At 38.1% G+C, this 17,182-nt stretch overlaps 1 protein-coding gene across 13 annotated transcripts in view; it reads right to left on the reverse strand.

The window, feature by feature from the left end:
- ADAMTSL3 (ADAMTS like 3) overlaps window positions 1–17,182 on the reverse strand; it is a 188,618-nt gene that overhangs the window by 159,645 nt on the left and 11,791 nt on the right. The window contains exon 1 of one of the 13 annotated variants that reach the window (XM_048956743.1): window positions 16,972–17,073. The exons of the other annotated variants lie outside the window; for them this stretch is intronic. Coding sequence (XP_048812700.1) covers window positions 16,972–17,052 — 81 coding nt within the window. The 5' untranslated portion in view covers window positions 17,053–17,073. Of the gene's footprint in view, window positions 1–16,971; window positions 17,074–17,182 lie in introns of those variants that run through there. 13 annotated transcript variants of the gene reach the window in all.

Here is a 17,182-nt window from a genome sequence, read left to right on the forward strand (position 1 = left end):
TTGCATATTGTATTGAGCCATACACACTGTCCAGCATTAACAAAGGAAAGGCAGACTGGAACAAAGTCAACGCATGAATGAAAAGCAAACAATGTAACAAAAGCAGCAGAAGCTCCCCAAAAAAACAGTCTCCAAATATGAAAAGACCAAGTATGAAAGACGACCTACCATTAATCTCAAGATAGTCTCCTTCTGTGTCACAATTCTGCTAAGATTAACTGGCAGTATTTTATGTTTACACTTCCTAATAAGCTTTGATAACTGCGCTTTAATGCCAGGAAAAAAAAAACAGCAATTGAAAGCTCACATGACAGGCATTGCAGTCATCTTTTCACAGACAACCATTAAGACTAATGGTCATTAGTTTAATGATTCTTTTCTGTTCTTCTAAACGATGTGGACAGTAATGCTGGAGGACTGATATGGTGGAGGGGAAAGGGCTCTTACCGAGGTGAGAAAAGATAAACACAGATTCGCTCCTGGGAGGAATGGAATAAAGCCTCCAAATGAAGTGGAATTGCTGAAATGTTAGAAGACACAGCTGAGCAAGTCAGAAAATGAAAATAGAAATGGCTAATTCAGAATAGGATGCTTGCCTTAATCAGAATAGTTTAAACACTACGACTTTATCACTCATCTTCCATGACCAGTAAGTACGTTTCATTAAGCAGTTCTAAAATGATCCAGAGGACTAGAGAAAAATGTTCAATAAACATGGAGAGAAAAAAAAAAAAAAAAAAAAAAAAAAAAAAAAAGAAGAATAGGTAATGCTGAATATGGAAGGCAACATACTGACTAGTATTTTGGAATCAAATGAAAAGTATGAAACCCTCTTAAATGCACTGTATTTTGTGTTTTAAACATTTTAACCACTATGTGCCTTCACTATGACTGATCTCACTAACAGTCTTAACCCTCTTAGTTTCTGTATTTTGAGTGTAACCAGTAGCAAGATCAAGTGAAAAGAGGTATCACATTGAAAGATGGGGCATGTGATTAAACTTTTAGTCATCCATCTTGTATTCTCATTTGAGCAGCTGATGTTGAGTGAATTGCTTCACTGTGTGTGCATTACTCTGGGAACTTGGCTACCATATCCACAATATGCGATTTGCCAATACATACCACCTGCATACTGAGGGGAACGGAAGACCTTCCTGTGGAAGAATATCTTCCCATCCTGTGTGGGTGTGCAGGAGCAGATGTGTACGTACAACGGATAGCTCCCAAGACACATGAATTGAGGCATGTCATAAGTCAAACACTGTTTTCCAATAACGATTATCTTTCTACAGGAAATTTAACAGAATAATTTTACTCCTTCAGAATACCGCACTGAAGCTTATGATGGCATAAGAGATGGCTAGCAAGATAAACTCTCTTTTCTAGCAGTTTGAACTGCAGGATTGATCACTTCTCAGAGTGCACTTAGTTACTGGCATTTCATTGGATCTACTGGCACCTCAAAAATTAGAGGGAACTGAGCATTAAGTGAAGGCTCTAGTCAAGCTGCTGAAAAGTTCTATACCATGACCAATACAGGAAAAGTTCTGGAGGGACTGACCTTCACAGTTGCTGCTGGTATGATTAAATCTCTGTTAATGCATCTGTCCCACACACAAAATGAGAAATTAGCTCTGGCATACACAACTTGTAGGCTAGTGTTTTACTGTTTCAGCAATTCAGTTGTAAACATTACTACTTTCCCTCAGAAGTAGGAGCTCATGTGTAAACAGCTTTTCAAAAGCAGATTTATTGAATTTACCAGAGTACACATAATCTTGGTTTGTCCACTTGACCTTGTCTTCTGAAAGGCTGCCATGCCTCTTACAGGACGAGAGATACTCAGCTCACTGCTTTTAAAAACAGGGGCAAATGCAGAGTTCTTAATACATGCCTGACTTCTATAACCAACACTGCAAACCCACCTTTTCTTATATATCCAGCAGCTTCTCTTTCACTGCTACCATTTGCAAATAAGCTTAAACTAAATTCTTGACAGCATAGTTTAATTTTAAAGATTTACAGAAGGGCACTATTCCTACAAAATATTTTTCAACTATTCCTGAGCAGTTTTGGATGGATCTGTGGCAATAACCTCCTCTGAATTCTCTTATCCACAGTCAGCTCTTAGTTTGCCAGTACAAGCTAATGTGAGCTAGGAGGCCAGCCCTAACAGTTCAATATCTAAAGCTTTAGCATGGTTCCAGATTCTCATATGTTTGTCTTCAGCATTCTAAAACTTTTAAAAATACAGACAGAATCCAAGAACAATGGACTGTGTGAAGACAAGAAAATAAATTCTTCTGCCTTTATATTTAATTGCAGAGGATTCCTTTTGCCCTATGTATCTGTTTCTTCTTCTCAGCCTGAAGACGTCCATGACACTAAAAACCACTGAAACAAGAATCTATACAACTTAGTGAATTTGCAAACAATGGTAAGGAATACTGTGCTCTCGAGTCAACTGATGTGTTCTTATTCTGCATATTTATACATCTCTTCACATTCTCCATTGCTTTGCAAATTGTAGACAGTGAGATAGTTCACTCACAGTTCCGCCATGCTAAAGTTAACTGTGGCAGTAATTCAATTGTTTTCATTTGCAGTCTTTAAAAGGCCTGGTTTCCTCTGCATTCTATACAGAGTAAAATGTTATTATATGAAACTTAAACAGCATCCATTTCAAATAATGAGACCCGAACATAAATCTTAACCTGTGTATTTCTCCGCAACTTTGGCTGTACTTGGAATTATCAGTCCAGAACATCTCTATTTCAGAGCCCAGTTATTTTTGCCAAGATATTCTTTTATCCTGATTATAGTGAATAAAGCCAGTGTGCTGGCCTGACTCAGGCTGTAATTCTCTGCCTTTATGCAAGCTTTTTATAGCTCCTAGTAGGAAGACTGAAGGGAATCCTACACATCCACATGAGGTCTGAAATTCGTCGCTATCTTGTAGAAAACAGTATGAAAATGATTGAATGACTTTGTTTCTTCCCCGTGCTTTTCTTCTTAGTGATGCATGCAGCTACTTCCTTCATGTTATATGCTACTCCATCTTTAATAAAGCAACAAGGGTCTGACTGCAAGTTGTTCTATGAAAAACAGAATCACAAAAAAAAACACCACACAATTCCCTTCCTAAAGTAAATCCTCAAAGATGAGGCTACATACATTAAATGGAAGTATGGGGCAATAATAAAAGCCGAAAGTCAAAATGCCTAGGCCAAGAAAATTTAACGTGGTCTCTAAATCTCAAAATATGCTAAAACCATTCATCAGCTGGTCAGAAACAAGGAATCATTCTGATTGGTCTTAAAGCTGTAAGGATCCAAACCAATCACTAGCATTTCAGATTAATCAAACACCTCATGCAGACTGGGAAAATACAAGGCTGCACTGCTCCTATTTTTGCTCCTTCAGCCATGAGACAAAACCTGATACCTATTTTAAAGCAATGCGTCCTATTCTGCTGTTTCCTGGGAGCTGGCAGAGAAGAGAGAACCTTTCTCCCAGTTCTTCACCAGGTATAAATGTCACAATAAAAAATTTCACCAATATAACAGGAAACCTTCCACTTAAATCCTTAAACTCTGCTGTGAGTGAACAAATAGAAAAACAGAGTACCCCACTTAAACAAATATTCACCTAGCACTACTGCTAATATTTTTTCTCCCCTCACGTATATGAAGAACAGCAAAACGTGTACTATTTTCAGAATAATAGTCAAGGAACAAAGGAAGTTATGTACAGCGCTTTTTAAGCACAGGAAAATTACAGAAACCAAAATCATCTTTGGTTGAGAAGTATTTTAAAGACATTAATAGAATAAACCCTTCTCTGTAAATCTCGTCTTATAATTTCCTCTAGTAAAAGATAACAACATATTGGATTTAAGTCCATATATAACATATCAAATGCTCTTTTTTAAACAGAGGATCTATTCATAGCAGCTTGTATTTGCAACATATGCAGCAAATTATACTATTAAACACTTAATCCTAATAAAGTTTAAATTTCACCCCTCACAATAAAGCTTACACAAATCTTGCTATACTTGAAATAGGATTCCAGGAATAAACATTAAAAGTTGTAGGTAGCTAAAGTGACAGGAGTGATTGAACATTTGAGATGTGAAGTTGAATGTTTAGATCTAAGTGTTCTCATGAAACATTAAGAATAATTATTAAAAAAAAAAAAAAAAAAATTGGGGGGTGGGAGGGAAAGAGGGAGGAGAGGGGAGCCCAATTTGCCAAGGTTTTAGGTTTTCAATTTACAAAATATAGGAAAAATAACAGATGGCTGGAGTCCCATGAGCCAGTTTACACACCTCTGAGAAGTCTGAGCTTGTACGTGCCCTCTGTACGGAGGCCAAGAATGGACTGGTCTCCCTGAGAGCCCTTCACTTTTCACCTCGCCCAAGAGCTGGGCACAGCACCAGCCCCAGACTATTCAGAATGAAACGTCCACTGCAACATTGATGCTCAGGTAGTAACAGCTCGTGTCCACAGCACAGTTTGCTATGGCAAAGGAAGAGGAACGGATGTAAATAAGCATTGTAAAAGAGAAGAGGCAAACCTGAGTACAAATCTCTCCACAAAGACTATTCTGTTTCTGAAAGGAAGATCCATTAAAATCACACATGCCCAACCAACCTAGATTTCATATGAACTCTAGCGCTCCACCAGAGTGTCTGACCTCTCTAAAGTTAATTATCCAGTTCTGAATAGGATTTTCTTCTATCTAAGCTACTTGAAACAGTGAGTTCCAACACACAAAACAGATCAAACAAGTGGCCCTCCATTTTACAAAACCAATCATGCCACTGCAAGCCCCATTTCAGAGCAAGTATTCAGCCTAACAAGCTGCATCATCCTTAAACACAAAGCATCATTCATCATTTCTCCTTAGCCATGTAAGAACATCTGGCTGCATCCACTTTCTCAACTAAAAATAACATCAATGTAAATCACAGTCTATTGTTTTACACAGCAGTCCTCTAACTTACAGAGAAGAATCTATCAGGAATCTGCAGTTCTGATGCAGACAAAAACCGCAACCAAATCTCATTTTGCCAGAGAACAACATCATAAAGACTTCATTAGTGCTTTTACCTACTCTATGCCTGCATGTTTCCACGTAATACACCTATAGCAACAAGTATATACCTGCTCTATAGCAGTAAGCTGAAAATTGCAACACTACATACCACCACCTAAAAAGGGGAAATACACTTTTAGAGGTTTTAAATGTTCTTTTAAAAAGTGCTCTAGATTCTTTTCCTGTGGACAATAAAGAATAATGCATTTATTATTTGACAGGTACTAGCTATTGTCCACTTCTGATTTACTGTAAGGATGCAGGTGTAATTCCTCATAATAACAAAGATGTCTAACTCTCAAATCATTTGACCTTGAATGTTGAAAACATCACCTAGAGTTTTATACTTTTTACACAAAGAGAGATTAATGGAACAAGGTCTACCCCATATCACTTGGGAATCATGATTGTAAGGCTTCATAGGATGCTTCGGTAGCACAGAATTATTCCACAAAACTTGGAATGGTCTGATATCAAATGGGGAAGAATTAGCAGGTGCAAGGATGTTGTACCAGGGAACTCTCCACTGAAGAGGTTCGGTAGACTTGATGACATGGGTTGCCAACATTCTACAGAGTAAATAACCTTGAAATTCCGGGTAAGTTGAGTTCTGAAGACGGAAGAGACAGGCCAGATCATTACAGAAAGGATCTAATTGAATGTTGGCTGTTTTACTGTCAAGATGAAGGGTCAGTGCCATTTATTCATTGCTGCCAGCCTCTCTTTTCTTCCTAGCTCCCTTCCTTCTCAGACCTATGTGGAGCTAAGATACAATAGTGAAAATCCCACAGAGGATTAGTTCTGTGCAATCAAATATGCTTTCCCCACATTTATGCAGTTACTTTTAAGAGCTCTTCACAGTTCCTTTGTTCTCATAGTAAGGTTCTCTTCAACCAAGGCAATGCTGAGAGGTAAGAGTGGATCCTAAATGTTAGCTTCAACTATTCCAAATCAGACACATGCACTAACTAGAAATGTTTGTATAATTCACTCATGTTTTGTACAAGAAGAATCTTACTTCATGAGTTAAATTTTATTCATAGCTGAAGTCTACATTCAAAATAAGACCAGGATATTATGGAGGAAAAATCTTATAAAAATTGAAAACTCCCTTTGAAACACATGCTTTCCAGTAAAAGCAGCTAGCAAAATGCAAAACATGGTCAACATTCCAACACCATGATGTCAATTTTCATATGCACAGGCAAAATGCCGCATGCAGAAATCAACTCTCTATCATATCTTCCTTATTTATGATGTGCTTGTGTTTCCCTTTGAGTTCATTAGCAGAACTGCACCATGCAGTGGAAAGTGCAACAACTCAACAGGTTCAAAGGAATCTTTTGAATATAATAAATCTGGCAAAATGCCACATTGATTTTCAAAAAATGGATTCCCACGTTCTACTTCAGTTTTCTCTTGAAAAAATAGTGTGCTTGCTTTAAGGAATAGTTTTGATGTTTCCCTCTGCAGTAGTTCAGAGAAATTCCTGCCAACAGGGTCTGGAACCCCTAATAGAATCCTCTTCAATGACACCTAAAACCTGACACATATACAAACACACACACAGGAGAGAAAAAAAAAAAAATTTCCTCAAATTGTGCAAGGTTTATAAGCAAGAGGAAAATCATATTTTTAATTTTTTTTTCCAAAGGGACAAATGCAGCCAATTTTCAAGAAAGTTCACAACTGCAGACACAGCTTTAAATGCCATCTGTCCTTCGCAGACACACGAAGAGACAAAATGATTCACACCACACCACAGGAAGCATGATAACCAACTCATGAGCACTAATGAAATACAGCCCTGTTTTTCTTCCTATGGGCAGGTCTTACTCAGGAAAAACTCCCACTTACGTCTCAGGCAAAGAGCCTACAGCCTTCACTGGCACTGTTACTCAAATGCAGAATGTCACGCTGTTCAACTAGAAAGCCTTGTACAAATGTTACAAAATAAGGTCTCTGTTGTGGCACAGTAACCTAATGAAGTCCACAGGGCTCCCCAGGCTGAACTTCATTCCAGGACTGAGGTTTCAGGTAAGTCCTCATACTACACCACTGAATAAATCAGTATGAATTTTTGGCAGACAAGGAATGATAGGACACTCCTATAGTAAAGCTGAAGATGACAAGGGCCTTCCTACAGTGTCCTCATGGGAGGCTTAATGTTTGAAATTATAAAGAACTCCACAGTTCCTACATTTTTCCCATTTCTAAATAGTAGTTTCTATGTGACGTGATAGATAGCTCACAGAGGTCTAAACTCAGCAAGAAAAATAAGCAATTATAAACAAATACATCATTGGTGTTTGGTAAGGACATAATTCAAGGAAGTTCAAAAGATCACAACTAGGCCCATATGTTCTGTTATCCCAGCTATAGCCCTTCTCAAGATGGTTATCTACAGGAAGAAGTTTTCTCCAAGAAAAGCTTAGCATTCCCAGTACATCTTTGTTGCCTTCACAAAAACTGTGGAAACTCTTTTTAAAAAAAATAAAAATTCAGCTCATACATAAAAATTAAAAGTATACAGAAATTTTCCCTTTCAAGGTAGTGCTGCTACCTATGACGAGGTAAAGATTTAGAAGGTTGCAAGTTAATAACAGGTGATGCTAACAGGATGTTTGAAAGGCCCATGAGACTTGCAACATTAAGTAAAATGTATTTGCCTACTGATCTAATTGCTTACTAATTTTCAAATCTATTCCCACTGGATAAGTAATGGCATTTTAAGCCTAGCTCCTGGCATTAAAAATACATTCCTAGTTTCCTCTTAGCAGAAGATAAACAGCTGCATGGTAAAAAGCCATACATTAAGATGGCATTCCGTAGGTTTTTGTATGGTTTTAACCAACCTATTGTGTTCCAAGTTTAGCTGAAAGAGGTAGGAAGGGGAAATGAGAAATACATTTGGGTGCACAATTTCACAGTGGGGTGAAGGCAAGTGCTCACTCATTCAGAGAAAATGTCTGGAATATCCGTGTCTTATGGAAGGACTTATCACGTAACGAAAGTGGAATTTAAGCCAAGAGTTATTTTGTAAAATAAGAAAATATTGCTCTATTTATCTTGCACAAGAAAATGATAGTTTGTTTAAAAATAAGAAATATTCCAACCATCAATTAAGACGATGTAAATTTAAGTTTTGGAATATTTAAAGAACATTTTTAATACGCGCAGAAACAATACAAGTTTTTAACAAAAAAAATTATACAAGGCAGATGAAGGAGAAACTCAAATATAGCCAACTTTTTTTATTTTTTTCCAAGGCTATGCCTCTAGATATGCTGAAGTTTGGAGAATATATTTCTTTAGTTTCTAAATGATGAGTCACAAGTGACAACAGTAGTAGGTTCTAGCTTCCAATTCAGTGACCTTCAAGCATAACCCCAATGAACACCAAGATGGCATAAGAACAGCTGAACTGGCGTGGACTAAGGATGCATACTACACCATCAGCTTCCAACATTCACTGTAAGCAGATGCCCAGAGAACGACGAAGACAGAGCAAGCAGATACTATACTTTGCTGGAGTAATTTCCTGGACTTGTGTACCTCTCTTTTTAGCCAGACATGGTTTGTCTATTTTGTAATACTGAGTGGGTCTCCCAAGCACTCGTCCTGTCGTCTTCTGAATTCCTACATCCTTCCACTCAACAAAACCCCTGGCAAGCAGTACCAAAGACCATTATATAGAGGACAATCTCTGTGTTTACCTGAAAGCAGTTCCCAGTAATTTCCATTTATAGCACCCAGTTATTACACTGGAAGAAAGAAGCTGCCAGCTGATACCTGCCTAGATTTTCAGCCTCATTCAGAAAAGGATCAGAACTGTATACCGCGCTTAAGTGTGGACACACCAAGAATTAACACAGTGAGAACATAACTCTCCTTGCTTTGTGTCTTCCCCTCATAGCATTTCCTAGTGTTGAATTTACATTTTTGACTACTGACGAGCTCTGAGAGCTAGCCCTTGAAGAGACATACCTGGGAATCTCTGTTCTAGAGGAAAAGTAATGGTTCTTCACCATTCAGAAAGCACCTTACATTTATACAAAGAAAACTATATAATCAGGTACGTACAGACAGAATCCATTCAAGCAGTCTTATCAGTTAGTGGTGTTAGTCAAATCCCTACACAGCACATGGCTCATCTCTTCAGAGATGGATGTATCCCCTCTTCAGCTTTCTAACAAAAGTGTTGATGAGATCAGCTGAAAAAAAATCACTAACCAGCTGGATGCACTGCTAGTTTCCAACCAGAACATCATGTAGTAAGCAGGCAATACTCAAGACACTACTACAATATTGTTTTGTTCCAGCCAACATTCATGTTAGTCAACCAGGGAGCAGTTTAAAACTATTTGGAGACTCAAGAAAACAAAACACCAAATGAATAATGAGACTTTGAAAACATCTAATGAAAGGAGACTCTCAAGAGAGGAAGCCAAATCATATCTTAGCATATTTTATTCGTTATGTATCCACAGAGAGCAGTGAGCTTGTTTGGCCTTTTGCTTCCACACCACTGCTTCATCAGCAAGAGGCTGCAGTAGCTGGGATGAAAGGACAATTCCCATTGGAACAGATGTATCTGAGTACTCAGAACCATGACTTGCATTACCGCTTCTTATTTCTCCATGCCATTTGATAGCCTGGTGCAGCCACACATACAAGCAAGGAAACTGTGACAACAATCAAAAAAAACAAGTGAAGACATTTTTGGTGCTAGCTCAATTCCTTCTGAATCAGTTAGCTGGGAATAAAGCTGGGTTCTGCAGCCTTCTGAAGGGTGCAGAGCAACACAAAGAAAGCAGTCACCTTCTCCTGGCATTCTGTGGCAATGCAAGTGTACCTGTGTCACCTTCATTCTCAGACACCGAAAGGCAGTTGACCAGGCAGCTAGAGCTCTGTTCTCTACATCTGCATGTTCAGAGAGAATCTCTGCAGTTTCTTCTGCATAAACACATTATAAACGATACTGTTCTGCCTGCATGCACTGACAAGAGACTGTATCCTATAAATTTTAAGCAGCTTAGATTTCTGGCAAAAAACATTACATAAATACAGAAATACATACTTCCGCATATAAACAAATGCTTTACTTATTCAAAGCTATGAATCAGCATCATTAACCAGTTGGGACCTCCCACCATGACACAAATGACAACAGTTAGCATACAACAACAATCTAGTAATTGCAGTCATAAATGCATTTTTAATATTGCATCACAGTTTATTTGAGCTGACTGCACTCACTGTGTTTCTAATGGATCCAGAAGCATGACAAACTGACAATTCTTGGAAGCCACATTTCTCAAAACAGACTGAGAATGCCGTTTTCATTCCCTCTCCATAATGATGTTAAATGTAATAAATATAAAATTAGAAACAGAAATAACATTGTTCCTAAACAATTTATGTAATATGCTGTCTGGAAGGAATGTATTAAGCCAAAGTTTCAGAAACTACACTCCGTTTATCAACACTTGATGCTTCTACTTGTACCTCTCAAATTTTAGTCAAGTATCTACATATCCAGGTACTCGAACTCACACACCAGATTCCTATTCTCTCTTTTGAGGGTGAAAGTTTCAGTTTAATGTTGAAATATGAAGACAGATGGTTAGCCAGGCTTTTGGAAGTGCCTAAGGCGCCTAAGTGCCTGGTTCTGATCATACTAATGGAAATTTAGCCTGTCACTTGTTTTGAAAAATCCTTTTAGGCACCTACCAAACAGCTAAGCACTTAACAGTATTTGCATTTAACTTACAAGGACTCGAAGCTTGCTGAAAGTCACCAAAATAGAGGTTCCACATCATGCAGACCCTTCTGAAACAACAGCCCTATTTGCAACAAATTTAGCACCCTGGTGTAGTTGACGGTCATCAAAAAGTTTGCAGAACCATGCTTGCTCTTAGAAGATGAATAAGGCAGTTCTGAAAATATAACTCTTAAATCTAAGAGCAATTAACAACCCACAAGCCTTCATTTAATATCAAGAAAAGTTCTCTTCTTCCAAGAAGGAAAGTCCTTCACAAACTTGCTTACAAACCTAAAGGAACTATTTGTCAGTGACAAAGTACAGAGGATATCTCAGAACTGCAATGCAACACAGTTCCCACATGGGTCTTATTTATGAGAGTAGGCCTTCCTTTTCTAAGATACATGTAAAGTTTAAACTCTTTCTTCAAGAGATCCACAAACGCGAGATAAAGAGCATTCTTGATGCAGCACTGCAGAAGTTGGGAAACTACATCTCTAATTAAGACAGTGCTGAAAGTTCAAGTCTATAAACATGTTCTGTTCCATTTTAAAACAAGGAAAAACAGTTTCCTACTCCAGAACTCACAAGAAGGTTGAAAATGCTTTTCAAAATAAAAAACCAAGCAGACAAATAAATACTGAACTTAAAAACCGTAGAACCTTCAAAAGGAATTTTATCTGATGTTGATATGCATGCAGAAATCCAGTTAGAGCCAAATCTAGACTGATTAAAGCCTGAATTTTCCTTCCAGCAGCTGTTTGCTTCTTTTCCTATTTCCAGCTGCAAACTCTGTTGTCCCTCTAGAGTTCCATAGCTATATCCACTGTGCTTCCCAGAATGCCGTTCTCACTGGCAAACCGCATTTCAAAAACACACCCACACTTTCACCATGCACAAATGGTTTTGCAGAGATCCTTCTTAGCAAGTATGACTCTGAAATTGTTGAAGTATGGCAGTGTCAGGCTGTACATGGCCACAGGAATCCAATTAGCATAGGCTATAAAGTGTCCTAATAACGCACATTTAACAGTCAAGTGCAACACTTGCAACACACTAACATACTCATTCCTAGGGGTTTCTCTCATAGCCCTACAATGCAAGCAATGACAGAAGCCCAGTTATCAATCTGCTCCCACTGTCGCTGTAATTAATATACTTACCAGCCACATTATATTTGATGCTTTGTAAAATCCTAGCTCCTGGATTCAGGTGAGTGCATAGGATTTTAAGAAAAGCTTCAAGACTCTGAAGGCTTGACTGAATGCAGATAAAGACAAACACATGGATCTTTTAGGTTCTAGAAGCAAATAAAGGTGACTCCAATTTTTAAAAACATTTCCTTTCAAAGCCAAACTCATTATTTTGGATGGCCAAACCACGATTTCTAAACAACTGATAAAAGTGTTCTAATACCAGTACAAGCCACCATGGACATTTTCGGTGCTGTAGAGGCAGAAACAGAATTTGGTGCACTGAAAAATTGCTCCATCAGTGCAGTTTATGCCTGAATTTGGTAAAGAATATGCAGGATTCAGATGCACCAAGCAGACCTGAATGAGTAATTATCAATGACTAAGTTTTCAAGTATCTGCTAAAACCAGAGGTCATCCTACAGCTATTCCTTTAATTCCTAACTACTTTTCCACAGAAAATTCTAAGTTGTGGGCAGTTGTAAAACATTGTTCTTACACTTAAGCTTCTCTAAAAGCATCCAGCTTCTGGAACTAGAAAACTGAAGCTTTACACAGAACTGACTTGAGAATCTCAATCCAGATGATGCAGGGACCTCGTCAGAAACTCATCAGGAAGCAACGATACTCGTGTCTGAAGATGCAGATACAGAATTCTAACTCTGGACACAGAAACTAAATCACTTTTGTCTTACTGGAATGAATGATTTGGGGCTGTAACTCAGATGAATAACCAAAGCATGATTTTCTTGAGTTGTATCACGGTAAGCATTATTCATATTCACTACGATAAAAAATAGTTATTGAAAACAAAAATAAAGAAAAGTGACTTTTACATCGGTCTCATCTGGAATTTTGGTCATCTCTCACAGTTGCTCAAGCTTTTAATGAGAGAATATTCTTAGAAGTATTCAAACACATTTTGTGACTCAAGTCACAAGACAGAATCATCATAATTGTTTGCCAATAGAACTCTTTTGGATTGTAAGCAGGGGGCAATTGCAGGTCAGACTCTATGGCCACCGGTTGAGCAATCATTATTAGTCACAAATTCAAAATGAGTTAAGGAACTTTCATGAGTTTTCTGAGAACGCTGTCACTGAGTTACACACTTGTCAGTATTTTAAGTCAGAATACTACAGAGTCTCAGAAGTGTTATTTGTCTGCAGTAGAGGTATTTCAACCTTCAAACAAGGAATAAAACCACAAAATCATTGAGGCCAATGGCAAAATTGTGCAGAATTGGAAGGAAAAAAAAAAAAAAAAGAAAAAAAAAAGCTTTTTCAAATTCAGCCCTGGATTTCCAAATTATATCCCAATTTTTTAAGTATTTTTAAATCTCCAGTATGTTGTACAGCACATAAATTAATCTGTTTCCTGATGTTGATGTGCAACACGTTCAGTGACTGTAAAAGGATATCCCAAAGGTTTTTTGCAGAGGTGGTCTTTAAGTCCACTATGCCATGTAATGGACATCAGATTTTTGGCCGCAAAAAGACTCAACCTTAAAGTCATTTGCTATGTTGGTAGTTTTTGGCAGATAGGCTATGGCAGAAACATTTCAAATAAGATAACGTTTTCAGTATGTGTATCTTCTACATCCAAACCATCATAGATAGTCAGAATAAAATAAAACACAAGTAAGGATTGCAGAATCATAAATCATGAGAGCAACCAACGTTTTGTTGAATGCAACCTATGAAACATCGCCTTCCAGAAAAATCCAGAACTAATTCTTCATAAATACCCAGACATGGTGTGTTTGCTATAATTCCTCCCCCAGACCTTAGCAGTCCCATGGTCTTCAGAGACGAGATGGACCAACTTATAGAGGGCTTAACTAACAATCCAGGAACGTAAGAAAATACCTGCGTAGTCCAAATTTGAAAATAGCACAAGAACAGATGTAAAGTAAGCCCACATGCAAAATCTTACCACACCATTCTACTAGCAATCGTTTCTTGTTGACATTAAGTCATTTGTAAGAATATTATACATACGTTCTTGTATGTATTTCATAACATAAAACAGCATCTAACTGTACTGTGTAATAAAACATCACCATGAGGTTAAGAAGGGAGGAGGTACCAGGCTGAACACTCCACCTTTTCAATTACCAATTGTTGGGCCTTCGGAGCAGTGAAACTGCCTCTGATAAGTTCTTTGCAGTACTAGGCAAAGCATCATTAGGAATATCAATAATCATATATAGAAAAAAGGTGACTCACCCAACTGTGAAGAGTACAGAACAGTCTGTACTCTCTAAGTACAGAACACTCCTTCTCAGGAAACAGCCTTCATCCAGGAGACATTCTCCATTTGAAAGCTGGCCCTTAAATGAGCCCAAGGAGGGGTGGACCCTGAATCTGGTCAGGTGGGAAGCACAGGTGATGAACTGATTGCACCTGTGCTTCCTGGGCCAGCCACCCCCTTCACCAGGTGCTCAATCATCAGTTCAGGCCATGACACAGCAGTTCCCCTACACCAATGTGTGGCTATATCTTCTTGAGAGGTTACTTAACAATTTTGGACTTAAATACTCTTACTTTATTCATTCTCTACTATTGATAGCTCATCTGCTACCACATGAGAAAAGTAGCCTCTTACACCAGATTTAGTAGTAAGCACACACGATCAGTTAAAGCCCCTAGCAAGGATGTAGTTTGCTAATGATCACAAATGCATGTAATCTGCAGAATACAACAACTGCCTTGGAAGTATTCATCATTTAAATCTATAGAAGTAGTGAATTGTTCCATTCTGCTCACACTGCTGCCTTATTTTTTTTATTTTAAGACAGACTCACAGACATCATTTGCTTGGGTCACTACTGGCTTTAGGCTGAATTCATTTCCATTCATTTCACTTCTATTGGCAAAGCCAGGAAAAGGAAGCCCTGTGTCTGCAGATCACAGCCAAAGCTAGCTTGCAAGTGATCTCTTCCTGAGTCAAACTTATGCCACTGCTCTTGCTCTCAGGACAGTTTTAAAAACTAGCAGCTCAGCAGTGCTGAACAGTAAACTGTTCCCAGGTTGACCTATGAAACCTGCTGGTGTAGCCACTAATACACCCTTGGAAAAAGATTTTGTCATGAACTTGAGACGCTGCGTGTCCATAAGTTCTGAGGTCAGATTGGAGCCCAGCTAAACACTGTGCTATGCGTGTCACCACATTACTGAGGAATCAGAACAGATCCTACAACCAAAGTTCACTTCCACTTCTCAGTAATAGCTACCTCTTTTTCACAACTTCTCATATTAAAGTTTTCTTTGCATTACATTCGTACCACATTTCCACCACATTCTTTTTGAATGGTTATTATTTTATACTGTACCTGCCTCAAGCAGGATGAAATTAATCAATTGCACATAAGTGACATGACACGGATTTGTGACCTTGCCCAGCATCCAATTGTTTCTAATTGATTAGCTCCAGACATAAGCACTTTAATAGCCAAAAACAATACAAGTGGAAGCTATGGTACAATATTAGGGTAGAACTGTGTGTGGTCCATACAGTATGGCCCCAAGCAACCAATTAAAGAATTAATGGATATTGAATACAAAAAAAAATGTTACGTTTAAATAATATATCTTTCATGTGACTAAAACTGAGATAAAACACCTAAAATATAGTAGGAGAAGGGATTTCTGCAAGATTGGAGTTAAGTGTTAATGGCCCAAATATGTCAAATGCCTTAGAATAATTAAAAGGACCATCAAGACAAAAAATATTTGACCTGGATTGAAATATTCATAAAATTACTCACAATGGTCTATTGATTACTACAATGTGTTTAGGTTGTTGTTTTATAAGGAGACAAGTGAAGCTATGCCAAACCATTTGTGGAGAGGAAGAAACTATGCCTCCACTGGTTCCAGTACTACAATAAGAAAAATATGAAAGAAAAAATATGAAAGAAATGTATTATAAAAGAAAAACCGGTCTCCTCAAAACCAAAAGGTCCAAACACAAAGCTGACATTTCCTTTCCCTGTATTTCTATTCTCATCTTACACGGAATTGTTAAATGAACTTCACATACTACTTCATTTTATAGGGCTGGCTCTTACAATATCATTCAACTTCTTGCACACAGAAATACAAACAGCACAGGCACAGAAAATCAGTAAATTGTTTGCATCTACGTGAGAAGCAAGTGGAAAAAAAAGAGACCCCCCTGTTGTCCTGTCTGCCTGGACACACACAGCATGCACTATTTAACTGCCCAGTTAGAAAGAACGCAATAGCTTGTCCTTTATGACAAGTCCTTTACTCAGGTAAACAGGTTTACTTTCAAAGCCAGCTGTATTGCTCCTGTGAGCAACCATAGCGTGGTACAGGAAGTGCTCAACAAGTAACTGCCAAACAACTCGTTGCACACACTGCACCAGTGCTGTAAGTGAGTCGCACAGCTTGATCCCACTGCCTTATACTTCAGAGTCCATCACACACGGATCATAGCTTACTGAGCTGGCCAGTACTACCTCCTCATTTCTTCACATTCCTTTTGAATTTACTTTTGCCTGCTGTATCAAGCCTTTGATTCAGAAGTATTTGGGATGTATGTTTAAATAATGACCAGCACACTGTGCTCCAGCCTGACCCTTCCATTTCTCAGCATTGCAGAAGTACAAACAGCACACAATGATAAAATAACATCAATGATTTTCTACACAGCCAATTTAAGTTGTGAAAACTACCACAATATTTTAAAAACTGATACTATTTATTTCAAAAATATTCTCCAGTTCATTTAATTATCATTTTCTAAGTACTTCTTGATTCTGGAGCACGTGAGACAGAATAACTCTTGAAACGTTCTGTACTGTGGGAACTATCACTGTGGGGGATGACAGACTAACAACATCTCTGCCGCACGCCAGCACACCATATTTCTTGAAATACTCACTTCTTGGAACTGATTAGGCTCATATGTCAGGCAATAGATCAGTTGGCAGCTACAGCTTTCCTCCATGGTTCCTGTATTCATTGAACACTTGAAGGAAAGACCTTTTTGGACCTCCCTCCTCCCAGGATACTCACTGACTTCCAAGTGCTTTACATGTTTCTTCTACACAGGTATTTATATAACCCTTGTCACTTACAGTATCTTAACGTTT

Source organism: Lagopus muta, chromosome 10 (assembly GCF_023343835.1).
Source record: "Lagopus muta isolate bLagMut1 chromosome 10, bLagMut1 primary, whole genome shotgun sequence".
Lineage (NCBI taxonomy): Eukaryota > Metazoa > Chordata > Aves > Galliformes > Phasianidae > Lagopus > Lagopus muta.